General features: G+C 34.4%; 2 protein-coding genes across 3 annotated transcripts in view; one reads left to right on the top strand and one right to left on the bottom strand.

Moving 5' to 3' along the window:
• Positions 1-549: 549 nt before the first annotated feature.
• On the bottom strand, positions 550-8,519 carry morn4 (MORN repeat containing 4). Of its 2 annotated transcripts, none has more exons than XR_015505123.1 (5): positions 8,399-8,519; positions 7,989-8,067; positions 5,279-5,393; positions 4,806-5,179; positions 550-4,752 (listed from the first exon to the last, which is right to left on the bottom strand). XR_015505123.1 is itself a non-coding variant. In NM_001017559.1 (5 exon segments), coding segments are annotated over 4 exon segments (441 nt in total). In that variant the 5' UTR covers positions 8,056-8,067; positions 8,399-8,518; the 3' UTR covers positions 3,006-3,803.
• Positions 8,520-8,622: 103 nt separating this feature from the next.
• Positions 8,623-24,540, top strand: part of nkx1-2a (NK1 homeobox 2a) — a 37,968-nt gene continuing 22,050 nt past the window's right edge. The window contains exons 1-3 of the mRNA XM_087277760.1: positions 8,623-8,657; positions 10,696-10,824; positions 12,903-13,069. The gene's annotated coding sequence lies outside the window, so the exon portion shown is untranslated. The remainder of the gene's footprint in view (positions 8,658-10,695; positions 10,825-12,902; positions 13,070-24,540) is intronic.

Raw genomic sequence — 24,540 nt, forward strand, 5'->3', positions numbered from 1 at the left:
CTTTCATGTTGTTGATGCCAAATTCCGACTCTACCATCCAAATGTCATAGCAAAAATCCAGACTCATCAGAGCAGGCAACGTTTTTTTCCAATCGTCTATTGTTCAATTTGGGTGAGCCAGTGTGACTTGTAGCCTCAGTTTCCTGGTCTTGGCTGACAGGAGTGGTTAAAAGATGTGAAGCAAGTTGCCTAAATTTTAAGTGCAAACATTTTTACCAGTATATTAAAGGTTTTATCCAGATTCTGTATGTATGACCTTTTAAATAGCTTTTAACACCAAGAAGAAGAAAAAAAGGTTTGTAATAATGTGTAATGCAATGACAATTTGAAGGGAACACAATATGTCAGCAGTATGCTCTCTAATTTTAAGTTTATAGGGAACAAACAACAGTTCAAAAATACAACTTTGTATTGATCACATTTGGAATTGTTGGCAATCCTCGTATTGAACATATATTCTAATAATCCAAAAAAATTAAAAAACAGTAATGTCTTATTTGATTTTTGCATATTTGAACCTTATAAAAGACAAAAAAAAATGCTGATTAATTGGTGTGTTTTCCAACTTTTATTTCACTTTATCAGTCTTTCCATTCTCTGCTCAAATAAATAACAGTGCAAAATGCTATTTGGTGTCAGTAAGTTTTAGATGATAGTGACTAAGGCTTTTGTCTGACACTGCGGATGATGTGAACAGTGAACCATTAGCAGTCAGTTCAAAAAACAAATGTAAACTTAAACCAGTCATTAAACATCTGAAGTGACAATACAATTTAAATAATCTCAAAGTAGTTTTCTGTACAATACACCCAAACGCAATATTCCACAATACCCATATAATGTGTTAATAAATCATACATAGACACATTTTATATAAACAAATAAATCTAAAATTAAGACAAGTTGCTGAAAAGGTCACCGGTGTTCAACGTCGATAACGAGATTTTAATCCAGCAATATTGACTTTAAATGCAATAACTAAGGCAAATGTGCAATAAAGAAAACGTTGATTTGTAACACACAACGACAAGTGATACAATCGCATACTCACAAAGGCAAATTCAGTCCATTTACCAAAGATCTTCATCATCTGACCATGTTTCAGCAACTCAATACACAACATGATCTCACAGCAATTCATAACTTGTTGATTTAGTGGCTAGTTTGCATGAATTTGTACGGTCTTATACAATTTAGTAAGATTTTCTTATGCCCCAATGACAGTTGGGTTTAGGGGTGGTGTTTGGTGCCATGCCTCCTTTTTAAAATCGTACATTTTCGTACTACTGAACTCGTACAAATTTGCACGAATTAGTCACTAAACTGATAAAACGTAAAATAGTTACGTTTCCTTGTGAGATCAGGTAGCAATACTTGCAATGTCATTGGAGATATGTGCCCAGGCCTACATTTTTGAAAACTGTGAAATATTTTGAGCAATTTCTTGCTGCATTTTGAGCGTAAAATGATTACAGTGCATTATGATGCTGCTGACAACTTCTGTTCCTTTTCGCACTACTGCTAAAGTTTGGTTTATACTCAACGTGTCGACTAGTTTACGAATGTGATGTCATTGCGGTGTTGACGGAAGTTGGGTGTGCACGGCATGATTTTAGCTGGCGGAGTGCACAACTTTGTTTTTGTAATTTTGTTCATGGCTTTGCTTAAAAAGATGCACGACTTGGAGCCGAGCTTGGAAATTTACACAAACAACACCTTTAGAAATCCGAAACAACTGCCCGATGCAATGTGAAATGTGCCCTTTTGAAGCTTTGATGGAAAACATTGCAAATATTTTGTGCACAGGTTGTCCAACAATTTTTACAGTTAACAATGCTTTATTTTTTGTATGAATGGTTTTGCATTAAGTACGCAGTTAGCTTTGGGTATAGAAAATGTAGCGTGACTTAGTCATTTGAACAACTGTATTAAAAGCAAACATTTTTACGATTGTCTTCCAAATTAGAGATCTTCGCAGGATTAAATTTTGCATCTCTCTCCCGCCAGGTTTTAGTCCGAACCCGACCGCTCCCACTTATATTCACCATTTGTTGTCCCGCTGCCCGACCCGCCTCGTTTTCTACCCACCGTGCCCGTTCCCGCTAACGGCGGAGGGGGAGAACAAAACCGAAAACCACTCAGCTATACAGAGTCCAGACAGCCTATAACAAGCTGTCTGTATAACACACACAGACACACATAGACACACAGCACCAAGCAAGTGAAACACACACACAGACAGCATCACGCTCTTTCTCATTCACACACATACACACACACACATACACGTGTGCGCGCACACACACACACACACACACGCGCAGACAGCACAAAGCTCTCTCTCTCATTCACACACGCACACATAGACAGTAACAAACAAGCTAAACACAGCATCACGCTCTCTCGTTCACACACATAAATACGCGTGCTCGCTCGCTCGGGAGTCGGAAGCGATGTTAGACAGCCCGCTCCCATCGAAAATTACACCAGTTAACCAACGCTCCTGTGCTTTATTTGGAAATTCATTCCCGTGCCGCAAGAAATCTGGTCTGGTCCCGCGGTACACCGCAGAAATGCAGACCTCTATTCCAAATTATTCACAACTTATTTATTTTATTTATAGTTAAATTCATATAGGAGATCCACTCACTGACGTTTTCTTTACTACTGTTTTGTCATAAGTCGCCCCCTGTTGTTACAAATAATAGTACAACGAGCATGTCAAGTATAAAAGCCTTCACGGGTATTGGCTGTGCGCGTGCAGTCAGCGAAGGTTCATGCTGTGGACCCAGCTGAAAGGGTCAATCAGCCTTTCTGCTTACATTAATATAGAAGTCTTTTCTGCCGTGAGCAGTTTGCTCGGTAGCTTAAATCATATGGTGTCGGACTTAAGACGTGAAGTGGGCCAGGATTCAAGTGTGGCCAAGGATGGTCCCAGAAACCAGGTAAAACAACTGTGTAAAATTGTGTTAAAAGCATGTGGCTATGACAGCTTTTCTCTTCTATTTTGCTTTTGAAAGGGTTGGTTGGGTCAATCGATAGCAAGCTGATATATGAAATCACAACAAAGTTCCCTAATGGCACAAGAAGGACGTTGAGATTCGCAGAAATATACACTGCATCCGCTGGTAGAAATACGAAAAGGTAACATATGAGAAAATGTTGCCCATTAACGTATTTGAAAATGTGCACATCGTCCTCTAGTGCACTGTTTCCCTACCTGTTGCACACCAACAGAACACATTTTCAACCTTTCCCTAAATCAAACACACCTGAATCAACTCATCAGAACATTAGAAGAGACTCTAAAACCTGAAACAATTGGGTCAGATAAGGGAGACATCCAAAATATGTACCGTTGGTGTGCCTTTAGGAACAGGGTTGGGACACATTGCTCTAGTGGACTTGTGAAAACAAAAACTGCTAAAAAACATAGCCATGGGCACATATTTTGAGGTTCCCAAAAATGTAGCCCTGTGCACGTATCTCCAATGAGCCTGGGTTGTCCAATGTTGACTTTTTTGTCTCTTTTTTTTACCCATGCCTTCATAACAAACACACAAAACTTTGTGATGTTTTTAAGACACAGAGGAAACCAAGGCAGAGCAACAGCATGAGTGAAGTGGAGACGTGAGGAATGGAAACGTGTTCATCCGTCCCTGAGGGTCTGATGGGCCTGGTGTATTATCTGGTGAAGGCAGAAATCACCCCTGAATCAGCTTTGCTCTTTTTCCTCGTGACGGTGCGGTCCCTAATGTCTGAAAGGCGCAGTTTGTCGGAGTGTTCTCGCTGAGGTCAGTTTGTCATACTGAGAGGCCGCGGGCGGTAGACGCTGAGTTTTTGGCTCTCTGCACCACAGCCTGACACTTTTCCCGTTTCAGGAGCTTGTTGTTCTCAAACATTCCCTCATTTCGCGGAGCACCGTGGGAACCATCTGGGAATGTCAGCAGCCCTGTGTGAAGTAAGGAAGACTATATTTATTCATTCTGTCAATCTTCATACATCTATAATTTTTTTGCTAGACATATGGCAATATTCAATCATTCAATGTCATGATAATGAGCAAAATACTGTGAATAATTATTTCTTATTTAAACTTTTTAGAGTCTTTTAAAAATATTCAGATTGTTGTGCATCACAGCACCAAACGCTTGAAGAATTAGCCGATTTATTATAATATATGAACATTTTGACATGGTAATCTGGCCTACAACATTGAACATCCTGCGCCTATTTATAGGCCTTTTGTTTTTTAACTCTGTAGCGCAAAGTTGCCCACACTTTTTCAGCATGTGAGCTAATATAAAAATACAAAACATGCATTTATTTATAAACATATTGAGAATTCTTTATTTGTACAATATTTATTGATGCACCTTACCAGGGCCGGAGTGGGACTCCTTTTTAGCTCTGGAGTTTCAAGCCTTAGACCGGCCCACCTCAGTCGACGACTGACTATATTAAAATAACGTCATTTCCAATTCAGTTTCAAATGACACTAACACGTCTTTTTCAAGGACACAGCTGCATTAGAACTTTTAATGTTTTTCATAAATAATGAGATTAATTCTTTATAGATATCCAGTCCTTTGTAACGGTCATCACACAAAAAAAAAAATGCACCCCTACATAAGTAACCCAAGCAGTATTTTATGTTTTAACACTGAAAAAAAAAACATATATTCTGGTGAGGTTCGAACTCGGGTCGCCTGCGTCAAAGTGTAATGTACTAACCACTAGACCACGATGGTGCTGTTAAGCTTTGCAGTGTTATCTGCTGCTATTGATGTCTACTTTTCATTCACCCTACTCTTTTTCTCCCCTTTTTAGATTTCTGATCAAGTTATGTCAGATTTATTAATGTAGTGAATCATCTGATTTTCATTGAGCAGGTGTAATATTCATTAATATTAATTAATATTCACTAAGGTGTCACTGTTTGGGGTGAAATGGGGTGCAGCCTGCAGGTTAATGATAATCGTAAACTGATTATAAACTGTAAAATAGATTATAAAGACAATTTTGGATGCATGCAAATGTACAGTAACTGTGTCATCAAACGACTTTACCATGTCCCTCTACGCGGCCACTTTTGAATTCCCCTTCAAATTTCATCCCGTCAAACCGGCTGAAGATTCCGACTCCTTGAAATTTTCCTTGAGCGAATTCCCCCTCGTACCTGTTGATCACAAATGGTGATGTTTTTCACCTAACTTGTCTCACAGTATCACTGCCAAAATGTTCATCTCAGCTTAAGCAGGTAAGTATTTTCACTCACCTGGATCCATCAGGAAAGACTAACACCCCTGATCCATGAAACAAGCCGTTCTCAAAGTGACCTTTATAACAGGTGCCATCAGCAAACTTCAGCTCGCCTTTACCGTGCCTCCGACCTGCACAGCAAGACACATCATTGAACACTGAGCTTTGATCATGCAGTACACTAATTATACAGACACTCTGCTTTTGTGTTAACAGCTATGATAATTAGATTTGTCAACATTACTTGAGATCACCCCTGCATCTAATGCATAAGCAGTTTGGATCATTAACCATCTCAAGACCACAATTTCCACAACAATGAGAGAAGAAATTAACATTCTTTAAAACATGTTAATATATGTCAAGCCCCTGGGGCAAGCTGTCAAATCTTCTTCTGCTGTGAATATTTGACAGGTAAATCTTTAACTTTTTAAAAATGACAATTTACTTGTTCATGAATTTTAGTAAACATAATCTTTGTTTTATTCTGTAAAGGACTAATTTTAAACTGATTTTACATCTCTTTACCATTTTTTGTTATTGTTGTTAAGTCCTTTTAATTTCCTTTTTAAACGAAAATAATGAAAATCTCCCAAAAATACTAAAACTGCAATTTAGAGTAACAATAATATACAAAAAAAGTATTTTTGTGCTTATTTAAAACACAAATGAATCTATGACATATTAAAAGACAAACATTTTTTTAACCCAACTCCAAAGGTTTAACCCACTTGTTACCAACACGTTTAATAAATTAAAATAATGTAAAATGTATTATTTATCACTTATTATTAGTGCAAGTCAAAATAAGTGTGTTGTTTATTTTTACATAAATACATCTGTTATACTGAATGACCATGGAACATATTTTCACCCATTTAAAAATGGGATTTTCACCCATCCCAAAAATACTAAAACTGCATTTTAGAGTAGCAATAATATACAAAAAAAGTATTTTTGTGCTTATTTAAAACACAAATGAATTAATGACATTAAAAGACATAAAAAATTTTAACCCAACCCCAAAGGTTTAACCCACTTGTTACCAACACGTTTAATCAATTAAAATAATGTAAAATATATTATTTATCACTTATTATTAGTGCAAGTCAAAATAAGTGTGTTGTTTATTTTTACATAAATACATCTGTTATACTGAATGACCATGGAACATATTTTCACCCATTTTAAAAATGTAGATTTATTCTGTGATAAATGCAAGATGGAGTTAGCCACTTCCTTACATAGTTATACTCTGTGTCGATCCTATTCTAGGCTGAAATATTTAAAACTCTATCTAAAATTTTACACTGTGAAACAGTTTTCAACCCACTTTTGGTCATATTCGGAATTTCAGACAAAACTAGATCACTCCAGGATTCTCAAAAACAACTGTTGTCTTACAGCCTTATTGTGGCAAAGAAGCTAGTGGTAAGGTTTTGGAAATCAACACAATCCTCATCATTTAGATCTTGGCTGGAAGAATTACCTAAATTAGCATATTTGGAAATAATCAGATTTCTTATGGCAAAGAAATTGAAAACAAATTGACAATATTTGGTCTCCTCTTCTCCTCTATCTTGAAAGCGTAGGTTAAAAACCCACATGGTGAAGGTCACACCAACATTACTGCATAAGCTTTAGTCCCAGGGGTGGGGGGTTTAGGGGTTAAGCATTTTGTGTTTTTTGAAAAGTGTATTCTGGGTTTACAAATTATTTATTTATTTTTAAATAATTTTTTATTAATTATTTATTTTTGCAAAAAAAATAGAGATGTAATATTTACTGTAATGCTGTGCAATGCAATGCAATGAATATCTCAACAAAAACCTTTTAAAACAAACAAAAAAAAAAATATTAATATAATTTTATTTACAACATATATTTGAAACAAAATAGGTACTTTGCTTTCTCTGCATAAAAAATGACTTTTGTAATTTTATTAACACCAAATTGCAACTTTGTCTAATAGTTTGCTATATATATATAGTTGAAGTCAGAATTATTATCCCCTTTAGATTTTTTCTTTTTAAATTTTTTCCAAATGATGTTTAACAGAGCAAGGAAATTTTCACAGTATATCTGATATTATTTTTTCTTCAGGAGTAAGTCTTATATTTTTTATTTCAGCTAGAATGAAAGCAGTTTTTAATTTTTAAGGTCAAAATTATTAACCCCTTTAAGCTATATGTTTTTTCGATAGTCTAACGAATATGTTGATAGATATAAAAATATCCAGTAAAGTATTATGTACTGTCATCATGGCAAAGATAAAATAAATCAGTTATTAGAAATTAGTTATTAAAGCGATAATATTTAGAAATGTGTTGAAAAATATCTCTCTGTTAAACAGAAATTGGGTAAAAAAATAAATGGGGCTAATAATTCAGACTTCAGACATATTCAGACATAGTTCTGACTTCAACTGTGTGTGTGTGTGTGTGTGTGTGTGTGTGTGTGTGTGTGTGTGTGTGTGTGTGTGTGTGTGTGTGTGTGTGTGTATGTGTATGTGTGTGTGTGTATATATATATATATATATATATATATATATATATATATATATATGCGCGTGTGTGTGTGTTTGTGTATCTGACAGTAATGTTTAATGTAAACTAATTCCATAATTTATAGCCTTTATGTGCATATGTGAAACCATGTGACAACCTGCTCCATTTATTAAAAATGATCATTCAAAAGCAATGCAAAGTGATTCAGAAATGTCTTGCCTTCCTTCCATTCTCCGGTATATTCTTCTCCACTGGAATAAGTGAAGGAGCCCCTGGTTAATGTCATACCTCCACCAAGCTGCACACAAAACAGATGAATATCAATAACGTTAGGTGGCAGAATTACACTAATGCAATAAGCAGATCATGAACAGAACATCACCTAAGCCCACACACAGTCGTATTGTGTACAGTGTAAAGCTCAGTCTAACAGAGTGAGCCCTGTGGTGGTTAATTTTAGCCGATACTGTATCATTTATAATGTAACGGTTCATTTACGCCGAACACGTTTAAACATTTACGGACTAAAAGAAAGCAGCGGCTGCGGTGACGTCATCCCACTTCTCAATTACAGCCTGTGAAAACCCGTTTCGCGTTATTTCACAACAACAAATGGAGATTTCATTTACCTGTGATGTTTATATGCGGTCTGAAGAGCATGAAACCCTTTCGCTTTGTCCAGCGGATCCGCAGATACAGTGAAAATTTGGTCCTGGCTCGCCGGTGTTTCAGTTCCTCTCGCTGAATCTCTCTGTCCTTGGAGTTCTCGCGATGTTTTATGTTGTGCTTCTCTCAGCGAGCGCTGATTGGCTGATCAATGTCTACAAAAGAGCCACACTGGCAAGGGTAACGTGATACGGACTCTTCTCATTAGTGCTGTTTACAAAGGTAAGTAATGCTGTCACTGCTGCTGCCTATTTTAAGGTTTGCTATTTGAACTAACCTTTTTTTCTTTCAAGGCAGTACAGTTAGACCTCCTAGCGACCTCTTAACAACAAACACAATTACTGAAACTGTGACGGGAGTTAATTAGCGTTATATGTTGTAATCTATGTCTGTGTTTAGTACTGTTAACAACACGATACAATATTTTTGATAACAGTTTGATAAAGGAAATGTTTTACCACAAATATGTTTCTGTAGCTAAACCAAAAGTATGCATGACTTTGACACCATAGCTAACCATAGTATATGCAGTAAACTTGCGGTTATGGTAATAAATCTGCCAAAACATCATCATTACTACACTTGTACTATAATAAACCCATGGTTATGTTTTTCTAAAGTGGGCATTTAACTTATTTAACTTTTCCTAAATTAAATTGAGATGTCCTATTTTAAAGCTTGTATTAGTTTAGGTTTATTCTAATGTTCTGTGAATTGTTGCTACACTTTTATGTACATTAATTTTGATAAACAATTTGAGTAAGAAATTGTTATGGAAGTCCCATTTGCTAGCCATTAACACAGTCAACAGATTAATTACAATTACAGCATGCACTTTGTCTTTCAGCATTTTAATTATAGCATAATTTGGCCCATTTTGTAATATTTTATTAAGGAGGAATATTATACAGGTATTTGTCTGAGCAACTTTATCCTCACTGTGAACAGTTTCTTAATCTACGTTTCATGAATTAGAAAAATAAATTGTGAGATCATATCTCTGTGTGGAGCACTGGCTGCAGTCAGATTCTTTGTGCAAATAAAATTCTCAATGGATTATTTCAATTAATAGCAGAAATATTATTCGGTAATAAAAACTTTTTTTTTCTGACATAAACCATTATTTTTTTTAACCCTAAACCTGATTAAATTAGTAGTGTTCTTATATACAGGTGCAATCAGAATTGTTAACCCACCTGAATTATTTGCCCCCCTGTTTATTTTTTTCCCCAATTTCTGTTTAATGGAGAGCAGATTTTTCAAAACATTTCTAAACATAATAGTTTTAATAACTCATTTCTAATAACTGATTTCTTTTATCTTTGCCATGATGACCGTAAATAATATTTGACTAGATAATTTTCAAGGCACTTCTACATATCTTATAGTGACATTTTAAAGGCTTAACTAGGTTAATTAGGTTAACTAGGCATGGTAATTAGGCAAGTTATTTTATAACAGTGGTTTGTTCTTTAGATTAAAAAAATATTGCTTAATGGGGCAAATTATATTGACCTAAAAAAAAATTTTATTATTAAAAAATTGTATTATTGGTGAAATAAAAAAAAAAGATTTCTCCAAAAGAAAAAATATTATCAGACAAACTGTGAGAATTTCCTTGATCTGTTAAACATCATTTAAGAAATATAAAAAAAGGAAGAAAAAAAATCAAAAGGGGTTTAATTATTTCTGATTGTCTGCGTGCGTGTGTGTGTGTGTGTGTGTGTGTGTGTGTGTGTGTGTGTGTGTGTGTGTGTGTGTGTGTGTGTGTGTTATTAATCATTAACATTTTTTGATTTTTTTAATTTATTTTCTATTTTTATTTTATTTATTTATTTGAAGCATTAAAAACCTGATCCCTCTTATTGACTCTGATTGCTCTACTAACAAGGTATGACTTCGATCAAGACTTAAAGCATTCACAGTTAAGGACAATTTAATACATTTATAAGAGGGCTCTATAGTCGGAGGGCATCCACTGAAAAGACCTTGTTACCCTTAGATTTTGATGTCGGTATAGCAACATAAAGTAAACAAAAATGAGCTTTACTGCCATGACGTGTCAAGTATTGCAAAGCATTGCACATTTTATAAACTATGAATAGTATACTGGTTATAATCCATGTATACATAAATACACAAAAATGCTATTAGAAATGTAATAAATACATACACAAATAAGAAAAAGACTGATGACTAGAGTTTCTGACTAGCTTTGTCCTCACTCACTCTCTCTGTCTTTCTTTTTCTCCTATCTCAGGTCATTTAAACCTGACCAGTGTCATTGAGTCCTGCAGAGATTTGAGCGCTTATACCCTGACAGCTGATCTCTTCATAAAACACAGCACCACAGGGAGCCATTTATGACCGACGCTATAAACACCAATAGGTTGGTAATGAGAAATGTCGATAAAAATCTCACCCTGGAGATCTATTACCTTTAATGTTTAAGATGAGTGCTCCTCGCTTCCAAACAGAATCCCATTTCTTAAATGCGCTGCAGTATGTCAAAAGCTGTCAGCACGACCACAGACAAATATGGCCAACTTGGGACGCATTTGCCCAGCTTGTATGTGTTTGCATGTCCGACACATTGCGCATACTTCAAAACGAGCTACAAACATTATGGACCGGTAGCTTAAACCATACCAATTATAAGGTAATTGATTGTCTATAGAAGTTTTCACCCTCCATTGCGTTAAGCTAAAGACCATGAACAAACACTCTCGCACCATGATTGGGGTGTAATTTGGTCTCTGATGATTGTCCTTCACTGGTAGTAAATCAGCATTGCAATAATGCTCCAGGGAAATGGCCAGTAGAGACCATATGCCCCAGAGTCACAGGATGGGTCCTGCAAGCATCACTACACATGAGTGGCCATCCAGCACAACATGAGCACTGACCACACTACCAGCACACATCACCGCAATGTAGAGTCTGCTCCCCTTGCAAGAAAAATCGCAAAGGTCAACGTCTAAAGCGGGAGGGATGGTGGAACAGAGGTTGTTGATGAGGGTCGTCTCACTGACCGAGCCTAAATTGACCTATAATTCTCTGCACGCCATAACATATGAGAAAAAGTTTGTTGTACGCGATCGGTGCATCCAACATCAAGGTTAGAGGAGTCACGCTATCAAAATCATGCTCTAAATCTCCAGTCTGCGCGTGGAGGGGCTTTTATTTCATAAGCAATTGCATTATCCATGAATCTGTCCCTCTTTGCGATTAAAACAGATAGGATTATTAAAGGACGGGGTTTTTCGCTGCAAATCAAAATTTATGTTCGTCTGTCAAGGCTAGAACCAATCAGAAGCTTTATTTTGGCTTGGGTGTCGGATATTATTTATAGCTTTGTTTCTCAACAATTAGGTGGAATTAGGATACCTTGATGTCAGAGATTGGTTCAGGTGAAATTTCATCTAAATGTACATTGTTTGTCCGTCTTCTTCATCTGGGTAAGATTCATTTTTTGGTGTTTGGACTAAGTTGTATTTTTAAAAGTCATTTTATTTCCTTCAAGCGCTTTTAAAATGCCATGCTTCAAATGTGTTTTGTTAAAGTGAAATGTGGATCAACTAATGTTTCATCATAATCATCATCATAAACATCAGTTTTAAGCCTGAAAAGACATATTCATTCAGAATTATCTAAATATATGGATGAAAAAGAAGTTTTAACATTTTAAATAAATTAAAATAGCAAGATGCATTGCATAAAATATATTCACATTTTAGGGCTGCACTTTGATCTTTAAATAGAGCCTTTTAATGGGTCATAAAATTATTGTTGTTTTAAATATTCCTTAAAAAATATAAAGATTGAAAAAAAAAATTAGAAAATTAAAATTGAAAATTAAATTTTGTATATATGTATGTGTGTATATATGTATATATGTATGTATGTATATATGTATGTATATATATATGTATGTATATATATATATATATATATATGTATGTATATATATATATATATATATATATATATATATATATATATATATATATATATATATATATATATATATATATATATATATATATATGTATATGTATGTATATATATATATATATATATATATATATATATATATATATATATATATATATACACACATACACACACACACACACACACACACACACACATATATACACACAACCACACACGCAAGCACAACAGTTCTTTTTGGTACCTAAAGCTTTAAATTTGATTGGCTGACAGTCATGCAATACCAGCACTTTTACAGTCTCTTCACCCCTTTGCATTACTCCGCCCACATACAACAGATACATACAGTGACGGCAGATCAATAGACTCACTACTTTTGACAAATATTGCTGCTGTTGGAGAACATAATGTACTTTTGAGGCTTTTTAGGTGAGAACATAGTTGTTTAGATTGCAACTATGCAGTTTATTTATAAAAATAGTGCTTATTAATGAATTTTTTTTTTTTATTTAGAATTTTGGTGATTTAGCGCATCGGTGGCCATCATCTGTCATATGGAGCAGAGCAAAGCAGTTGACGTTCCACAACAAGATGGCATCAGGAAGAGCATAATAAGTCCTTAGGAGAGAAAAACACAGCGCAATTTTCAAACTACAGTTGGTCAAATCATTATAAAACAGGTTAGTTTCTTTCTAAGTTAATCTCTCTCTTGTTTGTTGTAGTGCTGTATTTATACCATAGTAATCTGGTAGTGTTTGCTTTGCTTAGACTTTTTCAGGATACATTTTTGTGATCTTCCGATTGCAACAGAAAAAATCCTGATCTCTGTAGACTGATGGCATTTTATGCCTTTCAGCCTTATCTTAAAATGTGAGCAAAACCAGCTTTTTTGTAATCATTTTAGACATTATGCTAGAAAATCATTCAAACATTAGCACTAAAGTGACTTTGTCAATTAGCAACAGTTTCTGCAGTTCTGACATCAGCTGCAGATGTGAATGAATGGCGGAAGAAAGTAGTTCCTCGTACAAAAATATTTTGAGACTTTCCGTGCCTGATTTTCTTTTTTATATACACAATTATGCTGTCGAACTGTTGTATAAACGCAATATCACACGAGTAGCAATGCGATTATGGCTGTATATCATCACTGGTGGGACAATAAAGCACTCTACTTTTGGCCTAAAGCCAATGCACGCCTCCCACCAGTGCCAATATACAGCCATACTGCACTGCTACTGATGTGATATTTCCCGTATAGATTTTAGTGGGTGTCTTCTGTAAATCATGGTGAAAATGTATGATTGTCATTTATTGCTGGAAAAATGTAAGGAAACAAAATTTCAAGTACTATTTTGATAGTTAAACCCAACTTCAGTCTGCAATTTAATATGCTACTTCTAATGTCAATTGTGTCATTTTGAAAATAATGTGAAACACTGAAAAGAAGTTTTCATCTTTTTAAAGTCTGTGTATGAGCTATAAACGGCAAAATTGTGTCAATTTGGTTTACACCTTTAATTAGTCATTGTTATATTCTACTTTAGCCCTCATATCTTAATGGAGTCAAATGACTCATTCATAAATCAGAGAATCGAGATTTTAAAAGGTGAATAGCAGTACTTTTCATGCTGCTTTGTAGACATGTTTGAACCATATGAGGTATCAAGGTCAAGACTCAGTCTGAAGGAGAAAAAATAATAATGTGTGGGATGTCAAGTTCTCTTCTGCAGTGTTGTTTTCAAATTACATTTTACAATACAGGAAACATGCACACGTGCACACACCTTTTGCTCGTGGCATAGCCGTAGACCTTCCTGGGTGAAAAAGAACAATTAGAGGAGAAATGAGGGCAGAATCACTGGGGGAAATGGCTGGTGAAGACTTTATTGATTAGTGAGGACTGCCTGATCCAGCGCTTAGTATAGCAATTATGCTGGTGTCAACAAAGAGCAAAGCTACAAAAGACCTTCACCTTAGCCATCTATAGCGTTTAAACAGCAGATTATTGTACATGTAGAATACATGCATTGCCCATGAAACAACTAATGCGCTTATAATGACACTCTAATTGTCAATTGGTCATGTGTATTTGTGATCCTGGACCAGCGTAAAGGTTGAGATTTATGCATTAATTGATAAGCTTTCGGTTGATGAATGGATTCTTTGCATGGGACAATATTTGGCTGAGATATGACTATTTGAATATCTAGAATCTGATGGTTCAAAGAACACTCTAAATGCGAAGTGAAGTTTATTTATAAACTAATTTCAAAAGGATCACGTACTTCTGTTTGACCACAGCTGCTCCTGTATTAGATAATGCACAATTCACCAATCAGATGATTCTTAACTCATTATAAAGAACCAGAGTTTCTTACCTTTTGTTATCTTTGGCTTGAAGAATCCCCCCTTCCACCCCTACTCCTCCCTTTTCCTTGATAAGGTGGCACAGCAGACCAGTGGTTAGCACTGTTGCCTCACAGCAAGAATGTCACTGCTTCAAGTTCTCAACAGGCTAGTTGACGTTTCTGTGCAGAGTTTACATGTTCTCCCTGTGCTCGCATGGGTTTCCCCCAGGTTCTCCGGTTTCCTCCCACAGCTCAAAGACATGCGACATAGGTGAATCGACCAAACCAAATTGGCACCATAGATGAGCTCTTAATCAGCAGTATATCTCTCCAGAGCAATCACTTATTTATCATTAGCCATAAATAAGCAGGGGAGTTCTCAAGACCTACCTGAGCTCAAACTCCCCTCTAGCCTTGCAAACGGGAGGGAGCCCTGGGCTCCAGGATCTTATAAGCTCTCTCCCGGGACAGCATGCCAAACACGCGTTGTAATCAATAATCAGCTGAGTGTAAACTCTTGAATTCTAGCTCTAAATACTGTGAAAATTACCTCAAAGGTTGTACAGATGATAAGTTCTTAACTTATTGGGGCCTTTTTTGATCCGTAAAGCAGTAAATACAAATTTCTCAAAATGCCATAGTTTTCAGTAATAAAAAAAACCAACTCCAAAATAGATTTTTTTTTTTATACATTTTCTATAAAGTTACAGTGCAGTTACAGAGTATTTAATTCAGTTTAAATTTAGTTTTCCCCATATCTTACAATTTCGGGACAGAATTGTTCATATGTATGGCTTTTGAGTAACCTTTGTAGCATGAAAAATGTATTATTTGTTCTCAGTTTTTTTGTAATTATTTCAATATAAAAAATATTCCAATAAAAAGGTAAAATGCAATGTTGATTTGCTAACATTGAAATCAAATAGCTTTTATACAAAAAAATAATATGGTTTTAGTTAAAAAATTTGATAAAATTATGATGCTGTTTTATAATGCTACAAAAGAGCATAAAAGTGTAGCTTTGATTCAATGTAATTGCAGATAAAAATTGTCCTGTACATTTGAAGTCAGAATTGTTTATTTTTACCCTAAATTCTGTTTAACTTAGAGATTCTTTTTTTCTACACATTTCTAAACATAATAGTTTTAATAACTCATTTCTTATCATTGATTTATCTTATCTTTGCCATGATGACAGTAAATAATATTTGACTAGATATTTTTCAAGACACTTCTATACAACTTAAAGTGATTTTCAAAGGCTTACATAGGTTAATTGGGTTAACTAGGCAGGTTATGTTAATTAGGCAAGTTATTTTATTCTAGCCGAAATAAAAAAATAAGACTTTCTCCAGAAGAAAATATATTATCAGACATTCTGTGAAAATTTCTTTGCTCTGTTAAACATCATTTTGGAAATGAAAAAATGAAAGGGGGCTAATTATTGTGACTTCAACTGTATCTCAAGAATCAGTCAAAGTTCATATAGATTTTAAATTAAGCACACACACAACTTACACAAAGTTTTGAAAAGCATCTCCAACCAAACAATGTGAAGGAGAGGAAAGCACTGGACAGTTTGGCTGTGTTAAAGAGACAAACACAATCTGTTTCCTCCACAAATAGAGATGAATTCAGCTAACAGAGCTGTAAAAAAGGGAACATGCTGTGCTAACATGCTAGCATTCAAAACAAACAACTTCTTTTTTACATTATAAAGAACATGATCAAATACAATATGGTTTTTTTAGTTGAGAAAAAAAGATTAAATTATAACTGTTTTATAAAATGGCGCATAATAAACATTACCTTTATTTCAAGGTAATTGCACATACATTTGTCCAGTAGCTTACACAAAGTTTTAAAAAGCATCTCCAACAAAACAATGTGAAGGTGAGGAAAGCACTGGACGATTTGGCTGTGTGTTAAAGAGACAAACACAATCTGTTTCCTCCACAAATAGAGATGAATTCAGCTCTGCCTCCTTCCACTCCATCAGCCATGCCTGACCAGGTCTCCCCAGCATATCTCTCTCTCAGAACGACCATAACCATTAATCCCAGACACCCTATTTATACTCCCTAATTGTGATGAGTATGAATTATCAATTATAGTGAGCACCTAATTGCCCTTCATAAAGTCAGTCTCCCCCCTGGCTTTAAAGAGGGCTGTTTAAATAATGTTACTAATAGCTCTCTTCTTTACATGGTGAATATATCTTCATTTTTGAGCTCGCCGAGCGTGAGAGTCGCTCGTAATTTAAAGGGGCAATTGAGGAAAGGCGTGCAGGTGGTTCCACTGGGACTCGTTAAGATTTAATGAATTATGATGCGACCTTCTGCGAACAATGAGCAATCAATGCGAGCGCTGAGTGACAGAACATCACATCCACTGCGGCCCATAACCTCAAACCATGTGTAATTCTTTTGCACTCAACATTAGCCGTGAGTGTTCATTCACTGAAGACTTAGGCATTATATTGCGGTCCCGTTTCTCTGGATGCATCTGGAGTTGAGTGCTTGATCTCAGCCAATGAAGTCTGGCAGCTCTGCATGCATTTAGTATGTGCATTTCTAAACACCTGACACTAAACATAGACGTGTGTGCGTTTCAGTAGGACAGACGCCAATAGAAATCTGCACTGCGCACTGATTTCTGTCATTTCTACTGACAGTGAAAGACCTCGGCTGAGATGGCCAAAGGCAGAAGGAAATTCAGGTTTGTGAATGAGATTTCCCCTGCACACGATGTCTGATAATTAAGGAATTAAGTTTTAGGGAGGATTGTTTTGTTTGATGGTTTTTTTTTTCTCTCATAATTTTGTGCCTTTTTCATGAGCTGTAATTCAGTTGTGTAGCAATTAAATCTTTTTACTATACCATCATCGACGACACTGTGGCTCAGTGTTTAGCACTGTCGCCTCACAGCAAAAAGGTCGCTGGTTCGAGCCCTGGCTTGGTCAATTGGCATTTTCGAGTTTGCATGTTCTCCACGTGTTTGCTTGGGTTTCATCCAGGTGGTCTGGTTTCCCCCACAGTCTAAAGATATGGGCTGTAGGTGAATTGGGTAAACTAAATTGGCTGAAGTGTACGTGTGGGAATGAGTGTGTATGGATGTTTCCCAATACTGGGTTGCAGCTTGAAGGACATTCACTGTGTAAAACATACGCATGCTAGATAAGTTGTCTGTTCATTTGCTGTGGCAACCCCTGATGAATAAAGGGACTAAGCTGAAGGAAAATAAATAGATAATACTATACTGTACTGTACTGTACTATATTATACTATACCATACTATACTATACTACACTATTTAGAGCCAGTGTCAATTGTTCTTCCATTCACCATGGAACAAATGGAAGCATTCTTGAAGTATAAAGATATTTTATTTGTTTTCAAGTATATAAATTTTAGAAAGTTTGACACCCAAATATAATTTATATAAAGTTTTGACCGTAAATGAAATAGAATAAAATAGAATTTATTTTTGAAAACGTATTTGTTAGTTTCACCTATAGAGACAGATTTTGTTAAGATATAGAATACTTTTTTTTCACGTAATTATGGAAAAGTTTAGAATTGATTTATGTTAATTTGTTTATAGGGATTTTTTTGTCTAAAATGACGTCTGTATGTGACACCTTCTTGTTTTTATAATTGTCTTGTATGCCTTAGTATGCATGCAGTTGTAATTGCTGTGTAAGTGTATTTTCATTTTCTGAGTAGCATTAAACTGTCGCTGTATACTGAAAATTGCTGGGTTCCACACAAGTGTTGGGACAATGTTCACTTATAGGTTTTTACATACATGAGTGGATTGAACAATTAAGTTGTCCCCAATCAAACCTTAAAAATGGTGTTTCAGCTCATTTTAATTAAGTAGTTTGAACAAAGAGCCAACTATTTTTTTCGTGGATGAGATTTCCCCTGCACACGATGTCTGATAATTGAGGAATTAAAATTTAGGGAGGATTGTTTTGTTTGATGGTTATTATTTTCATTATTTTGTGCCTTTTTCATCAGTTGTAATTCAGTTGTGTAGCAATTAAATCTCTATACTATACTATACTATACTATACTATACTATACTATACTATTCAGAGCCAGTGTCAATTGTTTTTCCATTCACCACTTTCACAAATGGAAGCATTTTGAAGTTGTTTTAAAGTATATGAATTTAAAAAGTTTGACACCTAAATATAATTTTGATAAAGTTTTAAACATAAATATAATAAAATGAAATCAAATAGATATCATCTGACATTTTGTTCTTTTTATTTTTTAAAACGTGTTTCAACAGCAGAAACTGATTTTGTTTAGGTACTGTTAAGATTTAGACTACTTTTTTTTTTTCAAGTCACTATGTAAAAGTTTAGAATGGATTCATGTTATGTTTGTGGGGAAAATAAAATAGAAATTTCTTTGCTATTTTTTTGTAAGGTCAGTGCTGACCATTTTTGGAGATTTATTTTTCATTTAGCACTTATGTTTTTGTTTTATGTTTTTTTCACCTGTAAATGCTGATTCAGTTTATTCTGTTAAACATTAAAGATATTTTAACATCTATTCATATATATTTTATAGTCATTTTTTGTCATTACATTCCTCCAGCTTCAGTTATAAAATGAAATCAGTTGACGGTCATTGTCATTCTTTTTTTTTTTTTTTTTTTTTTTAGGTTTTTCGTGTATTTAGTTAGTTATTATGTTGGCTTGAGAAAGCCAACATACTGTAATGCTACTTAAACTTATTCTTATTATTATGTTGGCTTGAGAAAGCCAACATACTGTAATGCTACTTAAACTTATTCTTATTATTATTATTATTATTATTATTATTCCGGCTTCTGACCAAAAAAAAGCAATCGCTTCTCCTCCCAGGGCTTAGATGCTACAAGCCCCAAATTTGGTCAAAAGCTGTCTATTGCCCATGAGATGGTTGCTGTATGTCCTCATGCCGATAAGATTTGTAGTTTTTGAATTAAAAATTTTTTTAATTAAAAAATTGTAAATATTACAATCGAGTATTTGGGGCTTATAAAAAAGTATACAATCCTCAAATTTGGCCAAAAGATGTGCTTTAAATTGAAGATAATTATCATATTTATTTGGTGTAATTATAAATAACAGTTTTCCTATAAATATTTTTTTTATATTAAATTTGTTAATTTCAAACCTAAAGCTTGTCAGAGTGTCCACGAGATGGCGCCAGAAGACTATTTTTGAGCCCTTTGGAATTGAGTTTACTGCACCTTTAAGAGGCGGAGATATCCGGGCTGACTGTTTTTGCTCTACAGAAAGTTCGGCTCATTTCAGACGTGCTTGTTACAACATTTGAAGCTGTTTACATTAAAATTTCTCAGCGAAAATACACAAATACAAGTGATACAACTCTATTTAGTGTTCCTTTAAGAGGCAGAGAGATCGGTGATCAAAATCGAGGTGAGGTTGAACTTAATTCTGGTCATCAGTCATTCATATTATGCTCGGGGTGAACTCCATAAAGCGTAATAAAACTGATCTGGATGCAGAATCATCCGCGTCGGAATCGACCCGCATGCATTTCTGTCTGCTACCCTGTGAGTTTTAAAATGCATGCCTCTGATGTTGGCAGAAACATAACTTTACTTCGGATATTTCTTTCAAAACAGAATATTCTGTGCCGTGAAAAAGCCTTCTCCTCTACTTGTGATAATAAAAATGAAAGCCAAGGAACATTCACGTATATTATACAATAAACATATTTAATATAAAATCATTCTAACTTTATTTTTAATCCTTATTTTAACCCTCTAAAAACAGCTATGTCCTTGCCACAAAACTAATAATCCATCTTCAAAACCTACAATTTCTTTCCATTCGGTCTGGTCGGACCTGAACGTCTTTATACCGTTGTAATCACGTGTAAATTCTAACAAAGACAATGTTTGCACTTTGTAAATCACATTTTATTTATTGTGCAAAAATAAATCCAAACAGCATCATAACCAATAAAAACACACAGCAAAGAAAATGTATTTTAAAATAGTGAATATATATACATACAATGTATGAAGATTTTTTATATCCCCTTATATGCTCTGCTGTTGCTGCATCAATTTCTCTCTGTAACATCTGGATTGCAATTTACACTGCAATGTTCACAATTTATTATTATGGGGGGGAAATCCAAACAGTATTATAATGTTTTAAAGCAAAAATGTTAAGAACAATTATTTACAAACAGTGAAAATAAAGTGTGTGTATATACATATATATACAGTTGAAGTCAGAATTATTAGCTCCCCTATTTATTTTTTGCCCAATTTCTGTTTAATGGAGGGAAGATTGTTTCAGCACATTTCTGAGCATAATAGTTTTAATAACTCAATTCTAATAACTTCTTTATTTTATCTTTGCCATGATGACAGTAAATAATATTTGACTTGATATTTTTCAAGACACTTCTATACAGCTTAAAGTGACATTTAAAGCCTTAACTAGGTTAATAAGGTGAACTAGGCAGGTTAGGGTAATTAGGCAAGTTATTGTATAATGATGGTTTGTTCTGTAGACTATCAAAAAAAAATTGCTTAAAGGGGATAATAATTGTGTCCCAAAAATAGTTTTTAAATAATTAATAACTGCTTTTATTCTAGCCGAAATAAAACAAATAAGACTTTCTCAAGAAGAAAAAATATTATCAGACATACAGTGAAAATTTCCTTGCTCTGTTAAACATCATTTAGGAAATATTTAAAAAAGGGGAAAAAAAAATCAAAAGGGGGTTAATAATTCTGACTTAAACTGTATATATGTATGTATATATATACATACATATATACATATATAACACATACACACATTTATGGTTAGGGTTATAAGGATTATTTCTTAATCCCCCTTTTATGTTAGCAAAAACATAAGTTTACTTCAGATATTTCTTTCAAAACAATATTCTGTGCCGCAAAAGAGCCTTCTCCTCACTTGTGATAATGACAATGAAAGCCAAGCTTTTGGCCTATGCTGTACCAAAAAAAAATAAAATCACCCAGGTGATGACAATTAAATATTACGATTATAACATTGTGTTAGTGGCCAGTGGGGTGAAACAACGTCATTGGTCAGAATTAACCACGTGATGAAGACGGCCTATAATATTGTATTTAATGCGATTTTCTTCCTGTAAACTGTATATATAACTATAACTATATATATAATGCTGCAAATTACTGTAAATTGACTGTACTCTATATTAACTGCAAAAATTATAAGACTGGTTAAATAAAAGACAAATTAACTAAATGCATGTGCTATTGTTTCATTAGTATTTTAATTTAATATTTTTCTTTATATGATATTTATTATAATGTAATTTTGTTCAGATTATAATATATACTATAAATACTAACTATACTATAGTGATCTGCATTAAACAACCTGAACAAATCAGTCCTCTCTCTCTTTCTCGATTTGATCAAAAATGTAAATGAGGCCTTCCGATTAACAGTTCAGTGGACCCTAGCATCAGCCTAGAAACCACTCAGAACACCCTAGCAACTACCTAGGAATGCCTTAGCAACATCTTAGCAACCGCCTAGCAACCACTTCTCAACCGCTGTGCTTCCTGCCAACTGCCTTTGAGTCCCCGGCGCAGTCACGTTGGCTTTCTCAAGCCAACATCAAAGTTCGTCAACGAACTTTAGGTTCTAGTTATGTTGGCTTGAGAAAGCCAACATACTGTAATGCTACTTAAACTTATTCTTATTATTATTATTCCGGCTTCTGACCAAAAAAAAGCAATCGCTTCTCCTCCCAGGGCTTAGATGCTACAAGCCCCAAATTTGGTCAAAAGCTGTCTATTGCCCATGAGATGGTTGCTGTATGTCCTCATGCCGATAAGATTTGTAGTTTTTGAATTAAAATTTTTTTGAATTAAAAAATTGTAAATATTACAATCGAGTATTTGGGGCATATAAAAAAAGTATACAATCCTCAAATTTGGCCAAAAGATGTGCTTTAAATTGAAGATAATTATCATATTTATTTGGTGTAATTATAAATAACAGTTTTCCTATAAATATTTTTTTTATATTAAATTTGTTAATTTCAAACCTAAAGCTAGTCAGAGTGTCCACGAGATGGCGCCAGAAGACTATTTTTGAGCCCTTTGGAATTGAGTTTACTGCACCTTTGCACCTTTAAGAGGCACTTTCCCTTTAAGAGGCGGAGATATCCGGGCTGACTGTTTTTGCTCTACAGAAAGTTCGGCTCATTTCAGACGTGCTTGTTACAACATTTGAAGCTGTTTACATTAAAATTTCTCAGCGAAAATACACAAATACAAGTCATAAAACACTATTTAGTGTTCCATTAAGAGGCAGAGAGATCTGTGGTCAAAATCGAGGTGAGGTTGAACTTAATTCTGGTCATCAGTCATTCATATTATGCTCGCGGTGAACTCCATAAAGCCTAATAAAACTGATCTGGATGCAGAATCATCCGCGTCGGAATCGACCCGCATGCATTTCTGTCTGCTACCCTGTGAGTTTTAAAATGCATGCCTCTGATGTTGCCAGAAACATAACTTTACTTCGGATATTTCTTTCAAAACAGAATATTCTGTGCCGTGAAAAGCCTTCTCCTCTACTTGTGATAATGAAAATGAAAGCCATGCGAACATTCACGTATATTATACAATAAACATATTTAATATAAAATCCTTCTAACTTTATTTTTAATCTGTATTTTAACCCTCTAAAACAGCTATGTCCTTGCCACAAAACTAATAATCCATCTTCAAAACCTACAATTTCTTTCCATTCGGTGCGGTCGGACCTGAACGTCTTTATACCGTTGTAATCACGTGTAAATTCTAACAAAGACAATGTTTGCACTTTTTAAATCACATTTTATTTATTGTGCAAAAATAAAACATCCAAACAGCATCATAACCAATAAAAACACACAGCAAAGAAAATGTATTTTAAATAGTGAATATATATATATACATACAATGTATGGAGATTTTTTTATATCCCCTTAATATGCTCTGCTGTTGCTGCATCAATTTCTCTCTGTAACATCTGGATTGCAATTTACACTGCAATGTTCACAATTTATTATTATGGGGGGAAAATCCAAACAGTATTATAATGTTTTAAAGCAAAAATGTTAAGAACAATTATTTACAAACAGTGAAAATAAAGTGTGTGTATATACATATATATACATACAGTTGAAGTCAGAATTATTAGCTCCCCTGTTTATTTTTTCCCCAATTTCTGTTTAATGGAGGGAAGATTGTTTCAGCACATTTCTAAGCATAATAGTTTTAATAACTCATTTCTAATAACTTCTTTATTTTATCTTTGCCATGATGACAGTAAATAATATTTGACTTGATATTTTTCAAGACACTTCTATACAGCTTAAAGTGACATTTAAAGGCTTAACTAGGTTAATAAGGTGAACTAGGCAGGTTAGGGTAATTAGGCAAGTTATTGTATAACGATGGTTTGTTCTGTAGACTATCAAAAAAAAAATAGCTTAAAGGGGCAAATAATTGTGTCCCAAAAATAGTTTTTAAATAATTAATAACTGCTTTTATTCTAGCCGAAATAAAACAAATAAGACTTTCTCAAGAAGAAAAATATTATCAGACATACAGTGAAAATTTCCTTGCTCTGTTAAACATAATTTGGGAAATATTTAAAAAAGGGAAAAAAAAAATCAAAAGGGGGTTAATAATTCTGACTTCAACTGTATATATGTATGTATATATATATACATACATATATACATATATACATATATAACACAT

Source organism: Danio rerio, chromosome 13, assembly GCF_052040795.2.
Source record: "Danio rerio strain M-AB ecotype USA chromosome 13, GRCz13ab, whole genome shotgun sequence".
NCBI lineage: Eukaryota > Metazoa > Chordata > Actinopteri > Cypriniformes > Danionidae > Danio > Danio rerio.